The following is a 20,757-nucleotide window of genomic DNA, read 5'->3' on the forward strand; positions in this document are numbered from 1 at the left end:
AATAGCCTGGATTTTATTGACAGTTATTTGCTTATCCCAGTTCCTGTTATTAGGCACATTTTTCAGTTGTTCATTTATTTCAGAGTATTTCCCCCAAGGCAGAGAACCAGGTCACTGTTTTTATTGTCTTGAAACTCAGTGTTATCACAAGATAGAGGAACAGTCAAGCTTGGCCTGACTCCTCCCCACCCTCCCAGTCACACACTGATTCAGCTTCCTCTGTGTCTTGGTTTTGCTGTTTTACAGTCAAGGTTTTGTAAAGGACTGTAATGAGAAGCAGCAATATTTTTAGCATGATTACACCTTAACATTTGTAAAGGATTGGACTAAAAAAGGTTCCCCAGGAGGGGAATTTGAACAAGTGGGTTATTCCTACCCACTTTTGGCTCTGGAGATAGCATGAGTTCCTTTTAATTTCACAGAATCACAGAATGGTAGGGTTAGAAGGGACCTCCAGAGATCATCCAGTCCAACCCCCCTGCAGAAGCAGGCTCACCTAGATCAGGTCACACAGGAACATGTCCAGGTGGGGCTTGAAGCCCTCCAAGGAAGGAGCCTCCACAACCCCTCTGGGCAGCCTGTGCCAGGGCTCTCTCACTGAAACACTCAAACAGTTTCTTCTCATGTTTAAGGGGAACTTTTTGTGTTCCAGCTTCATCCCATCACCCCTTGTCCTGTTGCTGGCTGCTATAGAAAAGAGGGATGTCCCAACCTCCTGACACCCACCCTTTAGATATGTGTAAATGTTAATAAGATCCCCCCTCAGTCTCCTCTTCTCCAGACTAAACAGCCCCAGGTCCCGCAGCCTTTCCTCATATGAAAGATGTTCCAGTCCCCTGAGCATCTTGGTGGCCCTGTGCTGGCCTCTCTCCAGCAGTTCCCTGTCCCTCTTGAGCTGAGGAGCCCAGAACTGGACACAGGACTCCAGATGAGGCCTCACCAGGGTAGAGTAGAGAGAGAGCAGAACCTCCCTTGACCTGCTGCCCACACTCTTCTTGATGCCCCCAGGCTGCCATTGGCTTCTTGGCCATGAGGGCACGTTGCTGGCTCATGTTTAGTTTATTATCAACCAGCACTCCCAGGTCTGTCTCTGCAGAGCTGCTCTCCAGCAGGTCACCCCCAGCCTGTCCTGGTGCAGGGGGTTGTTCCTTCCCAGCTGCAGGACTCTGCCCTTGTCCTTGTTGAACCTCAGGAGGTTCCTCTCTGCCCAACTCTCCAGCCGGTCGAGATCCCGCTGAATGGCAGCACAGCCTCTGGGGAATCAGCCAGTGCTCCCAGTTTGGTGCCAGCAGGGAACTTGCTGAGGGTCCCTCTGTCCCCTCATCCAGGTGGTTGATGAAGATGTTGAACAAGACTGGCCTCAGAACCCATCCCTGTGGAACTCCACTGGCCACAGGCCTCCAGTTTCTCTCCGTTACAGCTGTCATATGTCAAACCAGTGCACTTCAAACTTCCTCAGCCATCTTTTGATGTCATTAGTTTCATTTATTGATACAGTTTATTAAACCTTTATTAACCCAGAGACTTTCTTTGGAGGATTCAAACCAACCTGATTCTCCACTCTTGTGTTTCTGAAAGCTTTGCCATGGAACTGAACCACTTGCTTTGTTGAGGTAGCCAAGCTTAGAAGGAGCAACCTCTGGCATTGATGGTAGTAAACAGCCCTGGATAGTTTCTGCTGGAAATCACTAAGGCAATTAAAATAGCAGATGTGTAGATATGGCAGTTTTTGTTTGTTTTATATTGGACATTTCTGAGTCCAGAAGACCATGTTACAGGTAGAGAAGGATTCTGTTTTCCTGGGGAATTTGATGCCACCACACAGAGACACATCCCAGGCTTGAAAATATTCACGAGGTGTTTTGCAGGAGGCTGTGAAATCTGCAGAGCCATGGCCCAGGAGGGCTACCTTCCTCCTGCTTTCCCTCTTCATTACCTAGTTTGGGTGAGCTTTCCTGTGTAGGAAATTTCACACATCATAAGGCAGGCTGTGCTCCTGATTTGGCACAGTCAGTGTCCCATAGTTCTATTCTTGCAGTTCTGCTGCACAAAAAGGTTTGTAGAGCAACCTATATTTTGCCTGGGGAATCATGCTGAGGACTGCTGCCAGAAAGGGTTTCAAGCCTGAGTGCATGAATCATCATGTGCTTTTGTGATCCAGAGTGGACATAAGGTTTATTTGAAGCCACTGTGCTAGCCTGAGCAGATAATGCTGAACACAGGAGGGGCAGAGCCTGAATGTGATGCCCCAGAGTTGTTGATGGAGTGGCTCAAGTCTAGTGGCAAACTGCTACAGAATTGTTTGAGTGGAAAATGTTAATGTTTGATAGCCTGTAGAGTCTGTGGGGACTGTGATTTGTAAGCTTTTGGTGGTACTGGAATAGAATTGAATGTAGAAAATTGCTACTATAAAGAGGAGGAAAACAAATGTGGATATTCCTCTTTAGAAGTAAAGAAAACTGTTTAGCAACTTGAAAGCAAGAGAGTGCCTGCCAGTTGCAGCTGGGGCCTGTAAGGCATGTAGATGTTTGGCAGGGATGAGCTATTAGAACTGCAGTGCAAGGCACCATGCAAATGTTAAGGAACAATGAAGTCCTAGTTCACCATCCCCTGAGGTCCTCTGTCTCATCTTTCTTATTGGCACTGTAGGTGACTCCCCAGTCGAGTCTGTTAGCAGGGGCTTCAGACACATGCAGCTTTCCCTGGTGCCTTGGACACAGGGGCTGCAGTGGAGTCTGGATTGTGTTTAGAGTAGACTTTTGATCCTTTGAATGCCATCAGGAAGCATATCTGTGATTTTGAGGGGAAAAAAAAGGGCTAGGTGGAAGAGAGATTGAAAGACCTTGGAATAACCTTTGATGAAGGAAGCAAAGAGTTAGTTCTGTGGAGGAAAAAGTTCTTTTCCTTGGCTGCATTTGCTCAGAAACTAATGAAACTTTCTTGTTTCAGGAAGGAACTGTTTTCCATGGCTGTCAACTAACCCTTCTCTTAATCATTTCAGAGTTCCATCCTGGGGAGTACATCCAACTTGCTGCTGCAGAGCCCTGCTCACCTGCCACTGCCACAGCAGCAACTGATGAAGATGGAAAACATTCAGGCTAACAGTGTAAGGTCATCACTTAAACTTGGACTGGCTCTGGACCTTCTGACAACTGCTAAAGCAGATAGCTGCTTTCATCTGGTGTAATGTGACAGTTGGGGCAGCTAAAAAGCTTCAGTGAATGTGAAAGCTCTGAGAAATAGCCACAGATTTGAATCCTTTACACAGTTTTCTGTTCTTCCTTACAGAAACCAGGTTTGCTGGGAGAACCTCCAACGATGCTGCTTCAGACTGTGCTGGGGATAGGGGTAATGCCACCAGTGAGTTCAGGCATGGGAACCCGTGGAGAAGCTCTGAAGTGTAAATGACCTTTTATTTCATACCAAATCAGCTTGAATTCATGCACCTCCCTTTCTTCCTCCTCAGCAAAAGCAGTAATTCAAACCTTACCACTACACAAAAAGGAGGGCAGAGAGATGGACAATATTGCATGTTATACAGCTCCATAGTTAAGCAAATGAACAAGTTTTGTAGCTACAGAAGCAGTATAGAACCAGCTGTGACCTGCTGGGTTAAGCAGACAACAAACCTGAAGCGTCTTGCCTGGTTGCCTGGCTTCTCTCACCTGTTTGTGGGGAGGAAAGAGTGCACTGTGGCATTGCTGGAGTGTCTGCAGGTTGTTAAATACTCTGCTTGCTCAGTTACTGCCATTCTTGGTACACTTGGGGTATGGTTGTATTTAGGACTAAAATTTGGGGGGTTGTTGTTTCAAAGCAGATTGGCCTGAGTGGCACCACAAGGATGTGGTTTGCATTTGTTTCATTGAGAACTAGAGCTTTAGCATCCAGGCTGAGAAGGGTGGCACTGCTGAATGCAAAGCTCTGGGCCAGCAATGCCCTGGGGGCTTTTGAGGCAAGATGACTTGTGATAATGCTTAGTGCATCTTTTTCACATCCTCCATGGAGAAGCCACATGTTCTGCTGGAAATAGCTGGGAGAAAGGCTGTGGGGTGGGGAGAGGGAGCAGGGAAGAAGCCCATTCTGAATGCCTGGGTTTTAATTTGGGAGAGTGTTTTCTACCTCTTCTGTTTGTAAAAAGGATGTTACTAATGCCAGCTCAGGTGGGATTCTTTTCCCCCCTCTATTCCAGCACAGATCCTCTAGGATGTTGTTGAAAGGGACAGGAAACACCGAGTGACTTATTAGCAGGGTGGATGTTTAGAGAAGTCAGGGGTTTATTGTGTTGCATTAGCTTTAAATAGAGTTGTTTGCCCCTGGGATGGTAAAAAATGAAAACCTACCTTCAGTATTCTGGGACAACTGGAAAACAGACCTCTAGATGTTTTCCTCATCACTTAGTAAAAGCCACCAACAAAACATCCTGATAAATCTTGTCTAACAGAAAAGTTTCTCCATTTATGGTTGACTGCAGCATCTAATCTGACTCCAATTCAAACAGCAGCAGCAGCAGCAGGGATGGGCATGCTGCCATTCTTTCCCAATCAGCACATTGTTGGACAGACTATACCAGGGCAAAACACCCCTCCAGAGAAACACTCGAGCCCCGAAGCGCTTGTGCCAGGATCACAGCCCTATCATCAGCCCTTAGCAAACCTTCCTGCGGCGGCTCTGCGGGCTGGACATGCCAAACAGCAACCTCCACTCAAAAGTGCTGAGCCAAGTTTGGGGGTAAGGAACACAGAAGGCAAATGTTTGTTTGGGGTTTATTTTTTCCCCTGTGGGTGGATTTCTTTCTCTCTTCTGTTGCTGTTGTTTTTCCCATGCTGAAGAGTTGACTGCCACTGCTTATTGGGGTGCTTCACTATGAAGTTTGCTGGATCACAGGATGGTTCATGAGACATTTTAAGGTCACTGCAGTTAGGAATAATAGGGGAGAGAACAATAATGCTCTTTGGTGGTCCAAATGAATGAACAAAGGAATCTTGTTTTACAATGCTGGAGGGCTTTTTTCCTCCATGCCTGTGCTTCACAGTAGTTGATGATGAAATGATCTCAAAGGCAATGTCCCTTTTAAAGTCTGAAAGTTGAACTTGTGGTTGAATTTCACGACTAACCAGGAGCAATTCTGGTGGTATGTGGGGCCTTTTGGGTTTCCAAGTGGTGTGAGTATACACAGATGGGTGTAGATGTTCCACTGTCAATCCAAAGCCTCTCAGCCATAGCTGAGACATAGCTCTGTGGCACCTTTAAGATTCATTCCCACGAAGGCAGGGGGTGGGGAGGGTGAGGGGATGGGGTTTAAGTTGCACCAGAATGGGCTAGATTTTTCACAAGTGTTTTCCCTGTCATTAAGAGAATGTACTTTCCAATGCTCCTAATTGAGATCAGATCTGTGCTTCCCTTAGTGCATTTCTGAAGCACCCAGAGTGACTGGATGATGTGCACTTGGACAGATTTGGTCCTACCACAGAAAGCACACTTTTTAAATGGTTTCAAATCGTTTCTCACTGTAGGGAAGCTGAGTTTTTACTCACATGTACCACATGGATAAAATCCCCAGGGTGCATGTGGATCTAGAGATGAAATCAGTGGCTTGTTTCAGCTTTTCACTGAGCTAAAAGGAGACTTAATGAAACCATTGAGCCTGGATAATTCCCTTATGAATATTGTTTCTCAGGAAAAGGGTTGGTTTGGGGTGTTTTAAAATCCTGGTGGGTGTTTTAATTGTTCCCTTTTCTGCATCAGTAGAGGCAAAGCCCAGCTTGCAAAAGTCAGTTCAACAAGACAACCTGGTGCTGGCACGCTGGTGCTGTCTTACATGTCCTTTGCATCCAGGTGAAGAACTGCAGCACTCTGCAACTTTGTTTGGTTTCAAAACCAGTCTCATTGTCTTGGAGAAGTGGTTGATTGATGCTGTTTGACTGAAAAGAATATTGATCTGTTGAAAAGGAATGGGAGTTTTTTCCTTCATGGGCTGTGACCAAATGAACAGGGATAGATGTGAAGTAGGATAGTGTCTAAAGGTCTTTGAGCTACATGTTTCACACAAGCTGCCTGACTTGCTGTAGCTGTTTCCTCCTGATCTCTGTCATTTGTTGTAGGCCAGAGGGAAATAAGCTGGTAGTGTTGCCTTCCTGGTCCCTCAGGGAACACTCTTGGGGTTTGGGGGAGTGAGTCGGGCCTGAGGCTTCATTCCCATGCACAAACACTCTCCCCTTTTAAGGATGGGCTCACAAGTAGAGTGATCAGTGAGCTGTGTTGTAGTGGCAGGTTGCAGGCAGGGTCATCTCTCCAGTCCAAGGTCACTTGTCCTTTATTTGCCTGTGGCTCTGGGTGAGGAGAGTTGATTTTGTCTTGGCCGTGTTCTTGATGCTGACTCCCTGCAGATGGGGCCATTCTGGTGATTATTGTTCATGTGCTTGAATGGAAAAGGTTTTCTTTTGTTTGCCTGTCTTTTAATGGCCTTTAATAACTGACAGTCCAAAGAGAAACATCTCCACAAAGTTCCTTGGCAAGGAAAAAGTACAGGCAGCGTGTCCAGATAGTCATCCCCAGTGTTTGTTTGGAAAGCTTTCCTGTTACATAGGGCTGAGCTCCTTCCCAAGCCCTGCAGGGACACTTACCTTGTTTCTGGCAGATATTGTAGGACTGGAACACAGACTGACCTGTGCAATTGTTTTGCAGCCTCCCTTGAAAAAACAGACCTCACTGCTGGGAGAGCCACCGAAAGAAATACGTCTGAGCACCAACCCCTATCTCAATTTGGCAAGTGTGCTGCCTGGTATATGTCTTCCAGGTAAGAAGTGGTTTAGCTGCAGAGTGTGGCAAATCAGTGTTGTGTTTGGCAGGTGGATCCAGGGAGCACAATATTTCACTTGTAAGGAAATCTTTTAGTTCCTCTTCAAATTGCAATAGAATCCACCCTGATACTCTGCTCAACAGCAGCTGAGCAGGAGCCCAGCAGTGTGGCCAGGAGAGCCAAGGGCATCCTGGCTTGTACCAGCACTGGTGTGGCAGCAGGAGCAGGGTCCCCTTGTGCTGGGCTCCAGGGCTGTGCTCAGTGTTGGGCCCCCCACTCACTGCCAGAGGGACACTGAGGGGCTGCAGCGTGGCCAGAGCCGGACACAGAGCTGGGGAAGGGGCTGGAGCACAAGGGGCTGGGGAGGGGCTGAGGGAATGGGGGTGTTGAGCCTGGAGAAGAGGAGGCTGCGGGCAGACAGCAGCACTCTCTGACACTCCCTGACAGGAGGCTGTGGCCAGGTGAGGGTTGGTCTCTTCTCTCATGTAACAAGGGAGGGACAGGACAAGAGGGAAGAGCCTCAAGTTGCCCCAGGGGAGGATGAGATTGGAGCTTAGGAAGAGCTTTTTCCCTGAGAGGGGTGTCAGCTCCTGTGCCAGGCTGCCCAGGGAGCTGGGGGAGTGCCCAGCCCTGGAGGGATCCCAAAGCCGTGGAGCTGAGGTGCTGAGGGCCATGGGGTAGTGCTGGGCTGGGCAGGGTGAGGGCAGGGCTGGGACCCCAGGAGCTTCAAGGGCTTTTCCACCCAAAACCATTCTGTGACTCTGTTTTGTTGCTGAAGGTTAAATTTGCAGAGTGAATGCTCCTAGTGATGCAGCCACACTCCCAGAAAGCCTTCCCAGCACTAGCAGCACTGATCCACGTGGAGCACAAGCTGAACCCAAAGCAGCAATTCTGTGTTGGAATAGCAGAATATGGCTAAAGCAGGAGTGCAGCCTGATCTGTGCAGCCTGTACCAACCAGGTGTTCCTTGTGTCCCAAACAGCAATTGCCAGCAAAGCCTCCAGCCCAGCCCAGCAGAGCGGCCTCCCCAGCAGCACCCCGGATGCTGCCGTGGCTCAGGGAACCACATCACCACATGCAATGGAAAACTACTTTAACTACTCTCAGCAGCCTGGGGAATACACACAGGTATGTTTTCCTCCCAGAGCCTGGTTTGCCTCCCCTTGCTCTGCTGGCAGGGTGTTTGGCAGAGGTCTGCTCGTTGGTTGTCTCCGTGCTCTTGATGCATTCCCTGGTACAGATGGTGTGACACAGCACTGCCCAACACCATGCACCACCCTGCAAGGGCTCCTGGGCTTTCCTACAACTAGAACCCACCCTCTTCTTCAGATTGAACCTTGTAGGTCCTCTACACTGGTAGTTTAGCTCTTTCACTATACATTTAGCACAAAGCACACCTAATTCCAGTGGAAAAGCCTCAAGCCTGCTGCAGTGTCACAACCACAGCAAGACTGCTCCTGAGGCACCTGAATTCAGGACAGGCAGCTAAACAGTTGCTGTCTTAAAACTTCTGGCTTGGCTTTTGTCTGTCTTTCCAAACCTTGCAAGTGCTGGGTTTCACAGACACCAGGACACTGTGGAATAACATTTCCCTGAGCTTATTTCCATTATCTGTCAGCAGTCTGTGCAGAAATGGGGTTGGCTAGAAGAAAACCTGAGTGGTGGTGCTGACAGGTTATCTGTATAAAACCCCTGGGTCTGTGCTGAGGCACCCAGCCTGGCCCTGCTGCAGCTCTCCTCCTGCCCTGGCCCCATCACCCAGTCTCTGAGGCTGCTGGCAGGGAAATCCACACTGCCCCAAAGCTCCTGGGGCAGAGCAGGGCTGCTGCAGGGCCAGCTGGGTCTGGAGGACACGGGGATGACTCTGTACAGGGAATCCTGGCCGGGGCAGGAGCAGCAGAGAGATGGGGAGCTCGGCCAGGGCCCGCCCCTCCTCCTGCTCAGGTGGCATCTGGTGATGACTGTGGGTTAGGGAAGCAGGAGGGGTGTCCTGGGGGCCATCATGCCCTGTGTTTGGTGGCAGCACTAACCTAAGCCTTGACTATTTTGTTTGAATCTAATGATGGGCTTGAAACTGCTGTCTCCAGGCCACAAGAACTGCTTTTCATTTAAAGTGATCTTAGACAGCTGATGGGAAGAGGTTTTTCTCCTCCTTTATAGGAGGCTGTTCAGCAGTGGTATCAGCACTATGCTCAGGCCTATAACTCTCCCCAGGCAAGAGCTGATGACTTTGAAAGTGAAGCCTCTGAGGTGAGAAGTGATTTCCTTTGCTTCCTGTCTCCATGGGCTGTGTGTGCCATGGGCTGAGAGGCTGCTGCTGGAGCTGGGACACTCGCTTTGCCTGGGCCAGGGGCTGCAGGATGGGCCTGCTGGGGATGGCACTGCATGGTGCTCACCTTCTGCAGGGCATCCCATCCCACATGGCCTCCAGGGCTCATCTCACACTGCACTGGTGCCTCCCCACAGTCTGAAGGCAGTTGAGGAGTGTGTTAGAACACTCCTCTGAAGGAGCAGCATTTCCCCAGTGTGTCTGTTGGGTTTGGTCCTTGCTCAGGCCACTTTGTAGCCCGAGGGGTGTTGTTTTGTGAGGGATGCTGTAAAGCCAGTCAGGCACCCCCCAGACCCTGCCTGTTGCTCGAGATCTGCTGCATGCCTGAGCTGCTGTGAGTTGCCCACCCCTGTAGCACCTGAGTGTGACTCAGATGTTTCCACATCTGCTGAGTGCTCATTACCATCAGCAAGTGAGCATGAGTTATTGAACTGATTTTCTTGCACCTCCTGGTTGATCTTGGATCCCCTTCTGCATTTAGGAATGTGCCAGTGGATCTTACCCAGACTACAATACCTGCTTGCAGGTTCTGCCCACACTTTACAGTGGAGCCCAGGGATCTTACCAGCCAGGCAGCTCGCAGCATCCTCCACAAAACCCCTTACATAAGGTGAGAGGAGAGAGCCAGCACAGCACCCCCCAGCCTGTTGCTGCTGCTGCTGCTGCTGCTGCTGCTGCTGGAAGCGCTTCAGGTTTGTCCTGTGCTGCCACCAGCTGGGCTTTGGACCCACGACAGGCCAAGGCAAAGCTTCCTTCCCCATTGCAGCCCTGCTCCTCAGCACCCTGAGGTGCTCAGGATCACACACTGTCCCTGGGGGATGTGGTAAACAGAAGCAGTGGCTGTGCAGGGGGAGCCAGTGGCAGCCCTTCAGTGACGGGCTCCTCACTCCCCAGGAGAAGGGCTGGCTGGCTGGAACAGATCTCATGGGAAGATGGGTCTGTGAGGGTGAACCTGCAAAAATCACAGGATTGGTGAGGTTGGAGAAGGCCTTTCAAGATCAGCAAGTTCCACCCTTACCCCAGCACTGCCACAGCTTCCATTAGACACTAAAGTACCTTAAAGGAGGCAAATAAAGTAGGAAGCCAACAAAGGTAGTTTACATGGGGGGGTTCTTGTGCCTAGCTTGCAGGTGTTTTGCAGTGAGCCACTGGGATAAAAGCCCTGAACTGGAGTTAGCAAGTCAAGGCAGCTTCCAGGTTACCTCCAGCCTCCACTCTGTAAGTCTTTAACTGGATGCTGGGAGTAAAACCATTGGCTTTCGTTTGAAATGGTAACAGGTGGCAGATGCAGCCTGCTTCAGCCAGCCTCCCCCAGCACAGCCTCCTTTGTCTGGTACACCCAGCAGGCAGTTTGCATCCATAAAAGATGTGAGAGGGATGGGGAAATGCTGTGGAAGCCATGAGGACCAGCTCAGAGGAGGATGAGCTAACAAGAGGCTGGATACCATGGGGGGCTGAGAGCTTTGTGCAGTATGAACAAGGACTTCTCCTTGCCTGAGGAGTCCTGAGGACTCCATTCCCCTCTGCTGTAGGTAAATCACATCACTCCTCTTCTTGTGCATGGCAGAGACCTCAAAAGCCAGTACCTGCTTTGGTGAGGCTGTGGGCGAGTGTGTTGCTGCTGGAGAGAGGCCCAGCTGGGCTCCAAGCTCCAGCCCCGTGTGTGTGTGAGGGGAGCAGAGTGTCTGTGTGTGAGCGTGGGGCCCGGGGCCCTGCACACCCACCTGCCTCAGCCACCTTCTGGCATCCTCAAAGTCCCCTCTTAGACTTGGCATGACATCCCTGGGGCTTGGAGGATGTTTGGCTGGAGCACAGAGCCAGGGCTGTTAGTGACTCCCAGCCAGGCCGTGTCTCCAGGCTCTGCTGATGGCCCTGGCCAAGCAGCTCACCACAGGCTGGGGAATCTCCAGCTCTGTGCAGCAAAAACTGGAGCTTTGAGGCTCCCAACAGCTCTGCTCTGACTGGAACAGAGTGAGATGGTAATGAGAGGAGATAGTCTGGGGTTTGAGCTAATGATACCTTTGAGTTCCTCTCCAGTCTAAAGAGAATGCTCGTGTTTGGGGGGGATGTTGAATGGGTTGCTCACGAGTTTGTCCTAATGCCAGGTGCCACAAAGGCAGAGAGAGCAGTTGGTCCCTGGGCATAGACCAGCCAGCAGCACAGCAAGGGCCTTTTCCCATGCCTGGAATCAAAAGATAAATGCCAGTGAAGAGGCCACAGAGGCTGATCCCCACGAGGCTGTGCCACCAGCACCAGCGCTGCTCCCTGTGAGCCAGGGCTGAGGGTCACAGCACACGTGTGATGTGCCCACGGCTGTTGGAGGTGCAGGAGAGGACAGGGAAAGCTGGTTCCTGTGTCCTGAGGCCACACTAGAATGAGATGGGCTTAGCAGAGAGTGATTGGAGTTGTGAGTGTGGCTTAGCAGGGGACACTCCTGAGAGCTGCCTGGGCTCAGGCCCTTGGGTCAGCACAGCTCCTCTTCTGAGGGACTCAAGGAATTAGGGGCCTGGTTTGCAAAATGTGTTGAGGTTTCTAAACTCTTCAAGGTGAACCAAAACTCTTGAATGCTCTGATCTAGGAGCCAGGCTTAACCCAGGACGTGCAGTGTCCTTGAGCAGGGTGTGGTGAGGGTTCAGGTGGCTGGTGCAGGTGCTGTGGTCCTTTAGAAGAACAAGGCAACCGTTGAAGCTGTTTGGTAATGAAGTTAATGCCACGTTGGGGGAAAAGGAGACATGAGCAGAGGGAGTGATGAGGGCAGAAGGCTCTGAAGCGGCATGTGCTTGTGCTGTGGGTGCAGAGGTAGCGCAGTGTCCCAGCGAGGGACTGAGCCTCAGCCCGGCGTGCCCCGAGCCCTCAGCAGAACCCCTGCTCTGGGGCCCTGGGGACTGCCTGTGTGTCACAGAGAGGCATTTTTGTTGAAGTTTTCATTACAGAACTTTTACTGTGCGCTCCTTCACTCCAGTACCACTTGTGGACTTATTCCTGCAAGGAGCAGATGGTTCCCTGTAACCCACACCACCAGCAGGGCGCTTGGACCCATTCTGGGAGTAAAGGAAGGAATGCACAGTGGCCCATGGGTGCCTTCCTTTGGAGGATGGAGCTGTGTGTGGCTGCTGTGACACTGTGGGCTGCTTTGTCCCTGTGCTCGTGGGGGTCCCTGGCCCTGTTCCCTCACACAGGCCCTGGGGCAGCTGCTGACTCACCCCTCAGAGCCCTTGGAAGGAGCCAGGCCCTTGGAAGCAGCTCCTGGTCACAGAATCACAGAATGGTTTCAGCTGGCAGAGCCCTTCCAGCTCATGGGGTGCAGCCTCTGTCCCAGCCCCATCACCCAGCAGCCCGTTGCCCTCAGTGCAGCACCCACCCGGCTCTGAAACCCCTCCAGGTGACTCCAGCAGCTCCCTGGGCAGCCCCAAAGAAATTCCACATCCAGCCTGAGCCTCCCCTGGGGCAACCTGAGGCTGTTTCCTCTGGTTCTATTGCTTGTTACCAAGGAGAGCAGGCTGACCCCACCTGGCTACAGCTTCCTTGCAAGTGGTTGTAGAGTGAGCAGATCTCCCCTGAGCTGCCTTCTCTCCAGGTGAAACAGCCCCAGATCCCTCATCTGAGACTCTGCCCTGGAATGTTGTGTCCAGTTCTGGGCCCCTCGGTTCCAGGACAGGTTGCTGCTGGAGTTCAGCACAGGGACACGGAGATGAGCAGGGCAGTGGAGCATCTGCCTTGTGGTGAAAGGCTGAGGGCGCTGGGGCTCTGCAGCGTGGAGGAGCCTGAGGGGTGAGCTCAGTCATGGTTACATGAAGGGTGGGTGTGAGGAGGCTGGAGCCAGGCTGTGCTCAGGGATGGCCAACGATAGACAAGGGGCAACAAGCTGGAACAGAAGAGGTTCCAAAGCAACACGAGGAAGAGTTTGTTCCCTGTTGAGGTGAGGGAGCCCTGGCAGGGGCTGCCCAGATGGGCTGTGGAGGCTCCATCTCTGGGGCCATCCCAACCCAGCTGGAGGAGTCCCATGTGCCCTGCTGTGGGTGCTGCTCTGGCAGGGGGCTGCACCGGCTGAGCTCTCCCGCTCCCTTCCCCCCTTGAGCCTGTGAGTGTCCCAGGCCGCGGGTGCCCGCAGGCGCTGGCGTGCGGCCGGGCGCGGGGTCCCAGCGTTGTCCGTGTCTCCGCAGGTGGCGGCGCGGAGCGAGAAGCGCAGCGCGGCGCTGCTGGCGCGGCCGGGCGAGGCGGAGCCGCCGTGCCCGCAGCCGCCGGGGCCCTACGCCGAGGCCTCGCTCAAGAAGAAGCGCGTTTACTGAGGGCCCTCCCGCCCCGCCGCCGTTCGGCGCTGCCTTAACCCCCGGCCGCCAGCCGTCCCGTCCCGTCCCGCGGGCTGTGAGCGCCGCCGGAGCCGCGGCTGCCCCGCGGTGTGCCCGTGTGGCTCGGCACGTCCCGCCCGCAGCGGCCCCGCTGCAGCAATAACTCCCCGGGGCCTGGCTCTGAGAAGGTAACACGGGGAGCCTCGGTAGTGAACTCTTTGGTCCTTATTTTTGTAACTCAGAAGGTGAGCTTTGGGGTTTTCTTTCAGTCTCTGTTTTCTTTCTCCAGGATTAAGAGTTCTGCATTTTACAGCCTTTATATTTTTAATACCTGCTCTTAATCCTGGAGTGGAGATGATGCTATACCAAATGTATTACCAGAGCCTCTGTGGTGTTCTCAATAAATGGTTGTTAAAAGGCAGATGCTGCCTCCCTCTGCTGACTTGCATCCGTCATACCAGGACAATGAAGGAGCTTTTCTCTGCCTTTGGGCCAAGAAGCCACAGCTTGTCCTTGCAGGGTCATTTGTGGCGTGTGGATGCTCATGGCAGAGGCTCCTGCTGCTGCTGTTGGCAACCCAGAGTGGGAGAAGCCCCCAGCCTGGGGGGCTGCAGCTGCCTTCCTCTGGGTGAGGCAGAGCAGAAGCAACACCATCCTGCTCCTTGGGTGATGGCTTTAAGCCTTCCTGCTCTTCACTGTGGGTTTGGTGGTTGGGCTTTTTTTCCCCCTCCCCAAGCATCTTTACTGGGAGATTTGCTGCATTCCAAAGCCTCCTGGAGCACAGCAACCTCGCTCTGGCTGCAGCCCTCCCTTCCCCAGCACCTGCGGCATGAGGGATTCACACTAGGAAAGGGATCGCCTGGTGGCTGTTGCAGCCTGGGCCCTCAGCAGTGGTGCCACCCCACAGATGCTGGTTCCCAGCTCCACTCAGTTTCCCCTTTTAGAGACTGGAGCTTATTCCTGAAGCAGCTCTCACCTGAGTCTTTTCTGCTGTGAATCCTTGTAGCTGAAGACTTGGGTGTTGTGACTTGAGCAGTGGAAGTGACAGGTACCTGCTGAGACATCCCCTGTGGCCTTTGCAGTCGTTTGGACCGAATGTGCTGAGCGTGAGGCCAGAGCCCAGACCCCAAATACCTCACCCCTTCATGCAGAAGCCATTTATTCAATACTGATGGGAGTATTTTTCTGCCTTGCAGCCCCAAGCAGCTTTCTTGGCGTTCTCCACCTCTGTACTGATCTATTCACCTGGAATATTTTATCCAAGCCATTTCTATTTGCCATTTACTTCCCTTGTTGGGCTTTCCCATGGAGAATGAATTGCTGCTCTGCATTTAGAGCCTGTTTCTGTGGGGGGAAACAGCTCTGGCCTGCCTCTACAGCAATCACTTCATCCAGGGCAGGGCTGTTGTGAAGCCAGCATGCTCTGCCCACCCTTCAGCAGCACTCAGCTTCAGAGCTTCCTCTGGTTCCTTTATGGTTAAAAAAAGAGAAACACACAGGTGGAGAAAACCCAAATCTTTATTAATTTGTTTGTATAAAGAGTAACAAAGTGCTTACAGGCTGAAATCAGGGGCAGAGGTGCCAGAGAGAAAATAACAGGTAATACTGTAAAAATAAACCTGACCTCGTTGCAGCTCATAATTACAATTATATATAGAGAGAGATGTGGTTAAAGACCTCTTCCTGTTGGTGCCAGAACCCAGAACCTCCTCAAAGCATTTACAAGATGCAGGTGTGGTGGGAAACGGGCTGTGGGGAGCTGGAGGTGAAGCTGCTGGGGGACCCCAGGGGGCTGGGTTGGGGCACAGAAGTGTCGGTGGTCCCAGCCCAACTCTGAGTCCAAGGCAGAGGAAACAAAGGGCAAGGCTGCTGGAGAAGAGCTTTGCAGAGCTGCTGGAGGCCCCGAGGAACAGCCAAAGGTGAGTGGGATGTGCAGCCCCCCTGCTCCAGGGTTCCCCTCCTCCCCTGTCCCGGGGCCTCACTCCTCCCCTTTAGACAATTACTCGTTAGGGGTCTCCCAGGGCCAGGGCCTGGGGCCTCACTGCTTCCTTTAAGTAATTAGCCAGGGCAATGCCTCCTTGCTTGGTACAGGAATTCCTTTTCTAGCCCCAAAGCCTGTCATTACTTTCCCAGACCCTCTCAGGGGGCTGTGGCTCTACAGGCTGAAGGGCACTGGGGGGCAATCACACAACCCCAGACTGCCCTGGGTTGGAAGAGGCCTTGGACACGACTCATTCCACCCCCTGCCATGGGCAGGGGCAGCTTCTAGCAGCCCAGGCTGCTCCAAGCCCCATCCAAGCTGTCCTTGGGCACTGCCTTGGGCAGCCACAGAAGCTCCATCAGTGTGGAATGTGGGATGGGAGGGCTGAGGGAGAAGCACACTGATGCATGCAGAAGGTGAGTTTCTCAGTGTAGCCATCCCCACGGCCCCACACCTTCTGGTCAGGTGGGTTTATTGACCAAACCATTCCTTTCCATGTAAGCCAGAGCTCTGCAATGCAGCCAGCTGAGGACAAGGAGCTGATGGTTGTGTCTTCTCTGGCATAAAAGTCCAGAGCTGCTGCTGTTTTGTTACTAACAGTTAAGTGCATGTGAAGGATATTTGTCAGCCAAGGGGTTTTTTTTTAGGTTTGGGGTTTTTTTAACCTCCTCAAAACCCCATAAAGAAGCAAAAATTCCTGGATGGAGCCGTCTTCTATCCCCTAGCTCAGGCAGTGAAGGAGGAGCTGTGCAGAGCCCAGTGCCACAGCTCGCAGGGGGGCTGGGCTGTGGCCCCTGGGCTCGGGGCTGGGGGCAGCTCAGGCCACGAGCAGCCAGAGCTGAGGCTGCCTGGCAAGAAGAGCAGCACAGGAGCTGAAGCTCTGGGTTCTGCCATACCTTTTAAACCTTTTAATTCATCTCATCCAACTGCTGACTAAAACTCAGAAGGGAAACTGTTGGAAACAATAAACCCCATAAAGAATCCTTTGCACACATGAGCACAGTCAGAGTACAAATCACAGGAGGTAAGAAAAACCCACCCAAACAGGTCCTGGGCATCTCTATTTGGACACACATTTAAAGTACTGACAGTATAAAAAAACCCAATTCCAAGTTACATTTTACTCATGATCGTTTCAAATCCGTGGATCAGACTGTGGAAGGTCGTCCGTTCGTCGTGCTTGAATATCCAGCACTTCCTCATCAGCTGGTCCACCTGGCAACAAGAAGCACAGCAGGCTTTAAGGCACAGCTGAAACATCTCAGTGCTTTCCCCAGGAAATGTAACGGGGCAGAGTCTCACCACTGGGGAACCAAGGACACCGACGGGACTACAGGTAAGTGAGCTAAAGACGAGGAATACACTCAGTGGGATGGTGTTGCTCTGGTAGAAGGTTGTGATTTGGTAGAAGGTTGTGATTTGACAGCAGGCTGGGAGGGAAGGAACTAGGCCAAGCAGGAGGGCTGTGGTTTTTTAAAGTAGACTTCAACCTCTGCTGGGTTTTCACCACACAGACTCTTTCCCAACTGATTTCTCCTGTCTATTGTTTCTCCTATCTCTGTTGATTCCCATAGGTGAGCAGCTTGTTTGGCAGCACTAAGTTACCTAATTGTGACACTAGAAGCTTCAAAAGCTTCCTTCAGAGCAAGACAATGGCAAAGCTGCCACCTGGAACTGTAAAAGCAGAGTGTGGAGGCTTCCAAACCCACCTGGACGTGTTCCTGAGTGCCCTGATCTAGGTGGGGCCTGCTTGGGCAGGGGTTGGCCTGGATGATGTTTAGAGGTTCCTTCCACTCCTCACCATTCTGTGATACTGGGAATGGGCCTCAGATTTCCACCTCAATTGGCAGGTAGCTGTTCCCAGGGGCTGTTTGTCTGGCAGGGCCAAGGGTGGCTGCAGCAGCTTTGAGCAGCCACAGCCCGTGCATGGCTCTAGGAGTGTGTGGGTACAGGCTCTGGCACCCACAGCCCCTGCACAGGAGCCTGAGGGAAGTGGGACAGTGAAGGGCTTCCTCCCAGCAGGCCTGTCCAACCCTGGGTGTGCAGCCCCAGGGCCGGGCAAGCAGTGCCAGGGCTCCCTCACCTCCTCCGGGCAGCCGGGCGGCCGCGGCAATCGCTTCTCCTCCTGCAGGACTCGCACCAACCGCGCCACCGTCATCTGTCCCTGCGTGGGGCCGATCATCTTCAGGAACTCCTGTGGGCAGAGCAGCACTCAGGCAGGCAGGCAGGGAGCTGCAGGGCCCCCTGCCCCACACACAGCGTGGGCCACGAAGGTGTCACACCGAGGGGCAGCGGGAGGCGGCCACTGCACACGCAGCCGCCGCAGCTGAGAGAGTACAGGCCCCTTGGTGACAGACACCACACGGGACCCCTCAGGTAAAGAGATTCCTTCCCCTCACCTTTGCTGTCAGCAGCTTCAGCTGCAGCCCCCGCCCCAGCCACTCACCGCCATGGGACTGGCCTCGGAGTCACAGTAGGTGAGCAGCTCGTACAGCGTCACCCCGAAGGACCAGACGTCTGAGGCGATGTAGAACTTGCTCTGCAGCAGACACTCCGGGGCGTACCTGCGGCACAGGGGCACGGGACGGTGTGGGGCTGCGCTCCCAGAGCCCACAGCCACCCCCATGGGCCCCAAGTGAGTGCACACTTGTAGGTGCAATGCCCCCAGGGCCTGGGATGCCACAGAAGTGGCAGCTAAGGGAAGGCTGTTAGCAGTGTTGTGAAACAACTGGAGACCAAACCCAACCAGTCGTGGGAAAACGAGCCACTGGCAACAAATAAAGGGCACCAGAGTAGCTGAGTGCAGGCTGCCAGGTGCCTCCTCCCTGCTCTGATGCTGTGTCTTTATTTAGGCAAGGCAAACTCTCCAGGATGCCCAACAGCCCAGGTCTGCAGGAGCAGACAAGGCACTGCCCAGCCTGGCTGAAGAGGATGAGATGCAGGTTCCTACCAGAAGACGGGGCTGTCGAGGTCGTCTTTGACAGTGTAGTATTCCTTATCTGTCTCGATGGCTTTGGTCAGCCCGAAGTCCCCAATCTTCACCCTGTTCTCACTTTCCACAAGGACGTTTCTTGCAGCTAAGTCACGGTGCACGTACTGACAGGAGCCCAAGTAGTCCATTCCCTAAGAGAAAACAAAGCCTTTCATGCTCCCTCCTGCACTTCTTTATCACTGCTTCTCTCCAGCTTCCTTTGCTCACAGGCCTGCACTCCACTGGGGTTTCCCATGGCGAGTTCTCTGTCTCTTGCTACTTTCCAGGGTCCTTTTCTCACACAGCCCCCCCTTCACCCTCCCTTTGTGGAGACTGTCATTTCTCCTTTGTGTTTTCTAATTTCCAGCTCATCAGCCTCTGTCTTCAGACCCTTTTGTCCACAGCAGCAGCTCCTTTGTGTGCTGCTCAAACTAGTCCGTGTCTACGCTTCTTGTAGCTGCCCAGTCCCCAGTGCCCCAACCCCAGTGTCTCCTGCAGGACACATGCTGACCACACTCACACCTCCTCCTGCTCCTTCCCTTCCTAACTGCTGCCTTCCCTCCTAATACTTCAGATTCTGAGGCAGGAACAACTTCTTCTCACAGTCAACTTCTATGGAAGGGAACCTGGGAATCATTCCCTTGGTGATCAGCAGCACCTGAAGCACAGGAGATAGTGCTTTAGGATTTGGGGACAAAGGAATGAGAATGGTTTTGTTCCTCTTCTCCCCTCCCCTCCTGGCTTTATGAGGTGCTGAGCTGATCAAACTGAGCTGGAGCAAGGCTGTGGCGCCGGGCTCACCTTGCAGATCTGAACCGCGTATCTGAGAAGCTGTTTGAGGTTGATTTTGTTGATGTTCCGGGGCAGATACTCCTTCAGGCTCCCAGAAGGAAGAAATTCCATGATGAGTTTAATCCCATTTCCTCCTGAAAAGAGATTTGTGTGTTTAATTTGCAGCCAGGTGACCTTTCTCCCCTCATTAACACCAGTAACTGGGCCCAGCCCCCAGCCCTGGCAGTATTTGTGCCCTGCCTGTGGCCAGGCTGCAGCCTAAGCCTCTGCATCAGGCACTGAACCAGGCCAGGGAGAATCTGTCCCAGGCAGGACACTTACTGACCCTAAAGTGTTCTGTATTAGCTTAGGACAATCACTGCTGCAAATGGAAAGAGAGCAGGCAGCAGAGCTCTCTCTGTGAAGAACGTGGGCTGCTACTAAGGCTCCTCTGGGTTTCTGGGGCCAGACACCCCCACCCGCCCCTTCCTTTGGAAGGACTCAGTGAGAACAGCAACCACTCTGCTGATATCCAGGTTAGTTGAGCACATGAGTGGGCAGGAGGAGGGTTTCAGAGAGAAACTGCTGCTCTCTTCTGTGAAGAAAGAGCTCCAGAGCCCTAAGGCTGAGCTGAGACCGGCTTTTTACAGTGCTTCATTTTTACAGGAAGGCCCTTGTACTTTCAGTGTACACTTTGAAGGTTCTATGTGAAGATTTACCATCTTCTGTGCAAATTCCCTTGTATTTGACAATGTTCTCATGATAGAGGTTCCTCAGGATTTCTATTTCCTTCTTGAGATCAGCGATGTGATTCCCTCCGCTCTCGGGCTTCAGAGATTTCACCGCCACTTGCTCCCCTGTATTGTCGCCTTCTGGGTCGTACCTGCAGAGCTCAACCTTGCCAAAGTGGCCCTAATTAGGAAAGAAAAGACAGCATGAAGATGGCTCTCAGCAGCACCGAGGCCCTCCCTGAGGTGCTCCCAAGCTGCCTCCTCCTGTGGCTCTGCCCTCAGCTGACACTGCTCTCACCTCGCCCAGGTCACGGATTCTTTTCAGGAAGCGCTTCTCAAAGAGAGTGGGATCGACCTCAGTGACAGGCTTCCTCTCTGAGACGATGTCAGGATCTGGGAGTGGAAAAGAACCCCAGCTCAGATAGGTTCCAGCTAGGTTTGGATGCTTGAAGGCATCCTTGCTCACGCCCCACCTGCACAGTGTGTCTGTCCCTGCCCGCTTCTGGACAGGGGATCCCTTCCATCTGTACATGCCTGAGTTTCCTCCCTCACTCTGTGGGCTGCTTCCTGGGTCTTCCTCTGGACAGAATGAGTTTTCTCTTGGTGTATTTCCCACCCTGGAGTGGTTGTTTTAGCTTACACGATTGTTTATTACTAGGTATGGGATATGAAGTTGTGCCTGGAGCCTGCTTGCTCTGTAGTCACTTCAGCATAAGATGAAGCAGAGCTACCTGTGTTGATACTCTGCTCTGATCCTATGGAAATCTCATGGAGCTCCAAGACTGTTGCATAAAACACAGAGCCACCAAATGAAACTGCAGTAACACCAACACAACTGCAGGCACACACTCGGCACGGGCCCTGCTTGTACTCGTCTCTAGAAAGG

At 52.5% G+C, this 20,757-nt stretch overlaps 2 protein-coding genes across 7 annotated transcripts in view; one reads left to right on the plus strand and one right to left on the minus strand.

Moving 5' to 3' along the window:
• RAVER2 (ribonucleoprotein, PTB binding 2) overlaps positions 1-13,829 on the plus strand; it is a 33,113-nt gene extending 19,284 nt beyond the window's left edge. The window contains exons 7-14 of one of the 5 annotated variants that reach the window (XM_062003775.1): positions 3,002-3,106; positions 3,289-3,400; positions 4,499-4,728; positions 6,685-6,796; positions 7,782-7,927; positions 8,960-9,049; positions 9,610-9,738; positions 13,292-13,829. In XM_062003775.1, coding sequence (XP_061859759.1) covers positions 3,002-3,106; positions 3,289-3,400; positions 4,499-4,728; positions 6,685-6,796; positions 7,782-7,927; positions 8,960-9,049; positions 9,610-9,738; positions 13,292-13,417 — 1,050 coding nt within the window. In that variant the 3' untranslated portion in view covers positions 13,418-13,829. The remainder of the gene's footprint in view (positions 1-3,001; positions 3,107-3,288; positions 3,401-4,498; positions 4,729-6,684; positions 6,797-7,781; positions 7,928-8,959; positions 9,050-9,609; positions 9,739-13,291) is intronic. The other 4 variants (XM_062003778.1, XM_062003777.1, XM_062003779.1 and 1 more) reach the window with 4 other exon arrangements.
• Positions 13,830-14,917: 1,088 nt separating this feature from the next.
• JAK1 (Janus kinase 1) overlaps positions 14,918-20,757 on the minus strand; it is a 62,446-nt gene continuing 56,606 nt past the window's right edge. For both annotated transcript variants that reach the window (XM_062003224.1, XM_062003223.1), the window contains exons 19-25: positions 20,170-20,264; positions 19,860-20,052; positions 19,171-19,295; positions 18,349-18,521; positions 17,845-17,962; positions 17,482-17,592; positions 14,918-16,613 (exon numbers count right to left, since the gene is read on the minus strand). In XM_062003224.1, coding sequence (XP_061859208.1) covers positions 16,512-16,613; positions 17,482-17,592; positions 17,845-17,962; positions 18,349-18,521; positions 19,171-19,295; positions 19,860-20,052; positions 20,170-20,264 — 917 coding nt within the window. In that variant the 3' untranslated portion in view covers positions 14,918-16,511. The remainder of the gene's footprint in view (positions 16,614-17,481; positions 17,593-17,844; positions 17,963-18,348; positions 18,522-19,170; positions 19,296-19,859; positions 20,053-20,169; positions 20,265-20,757) is intronic.

This window comes from Colius striatus, chromosome 10, assembly GCF_028858725.1.
Source record: "Colius striatus isolate bColStr4 chromosome 10, bColStr4.1.hap1, whole genome shotgun sequence".
Lineage (NCBI taxonomy): Eukaryota > Metazoa > Chordata > Aves > Coliiformes > Coliidae > Colius > Colius striatus.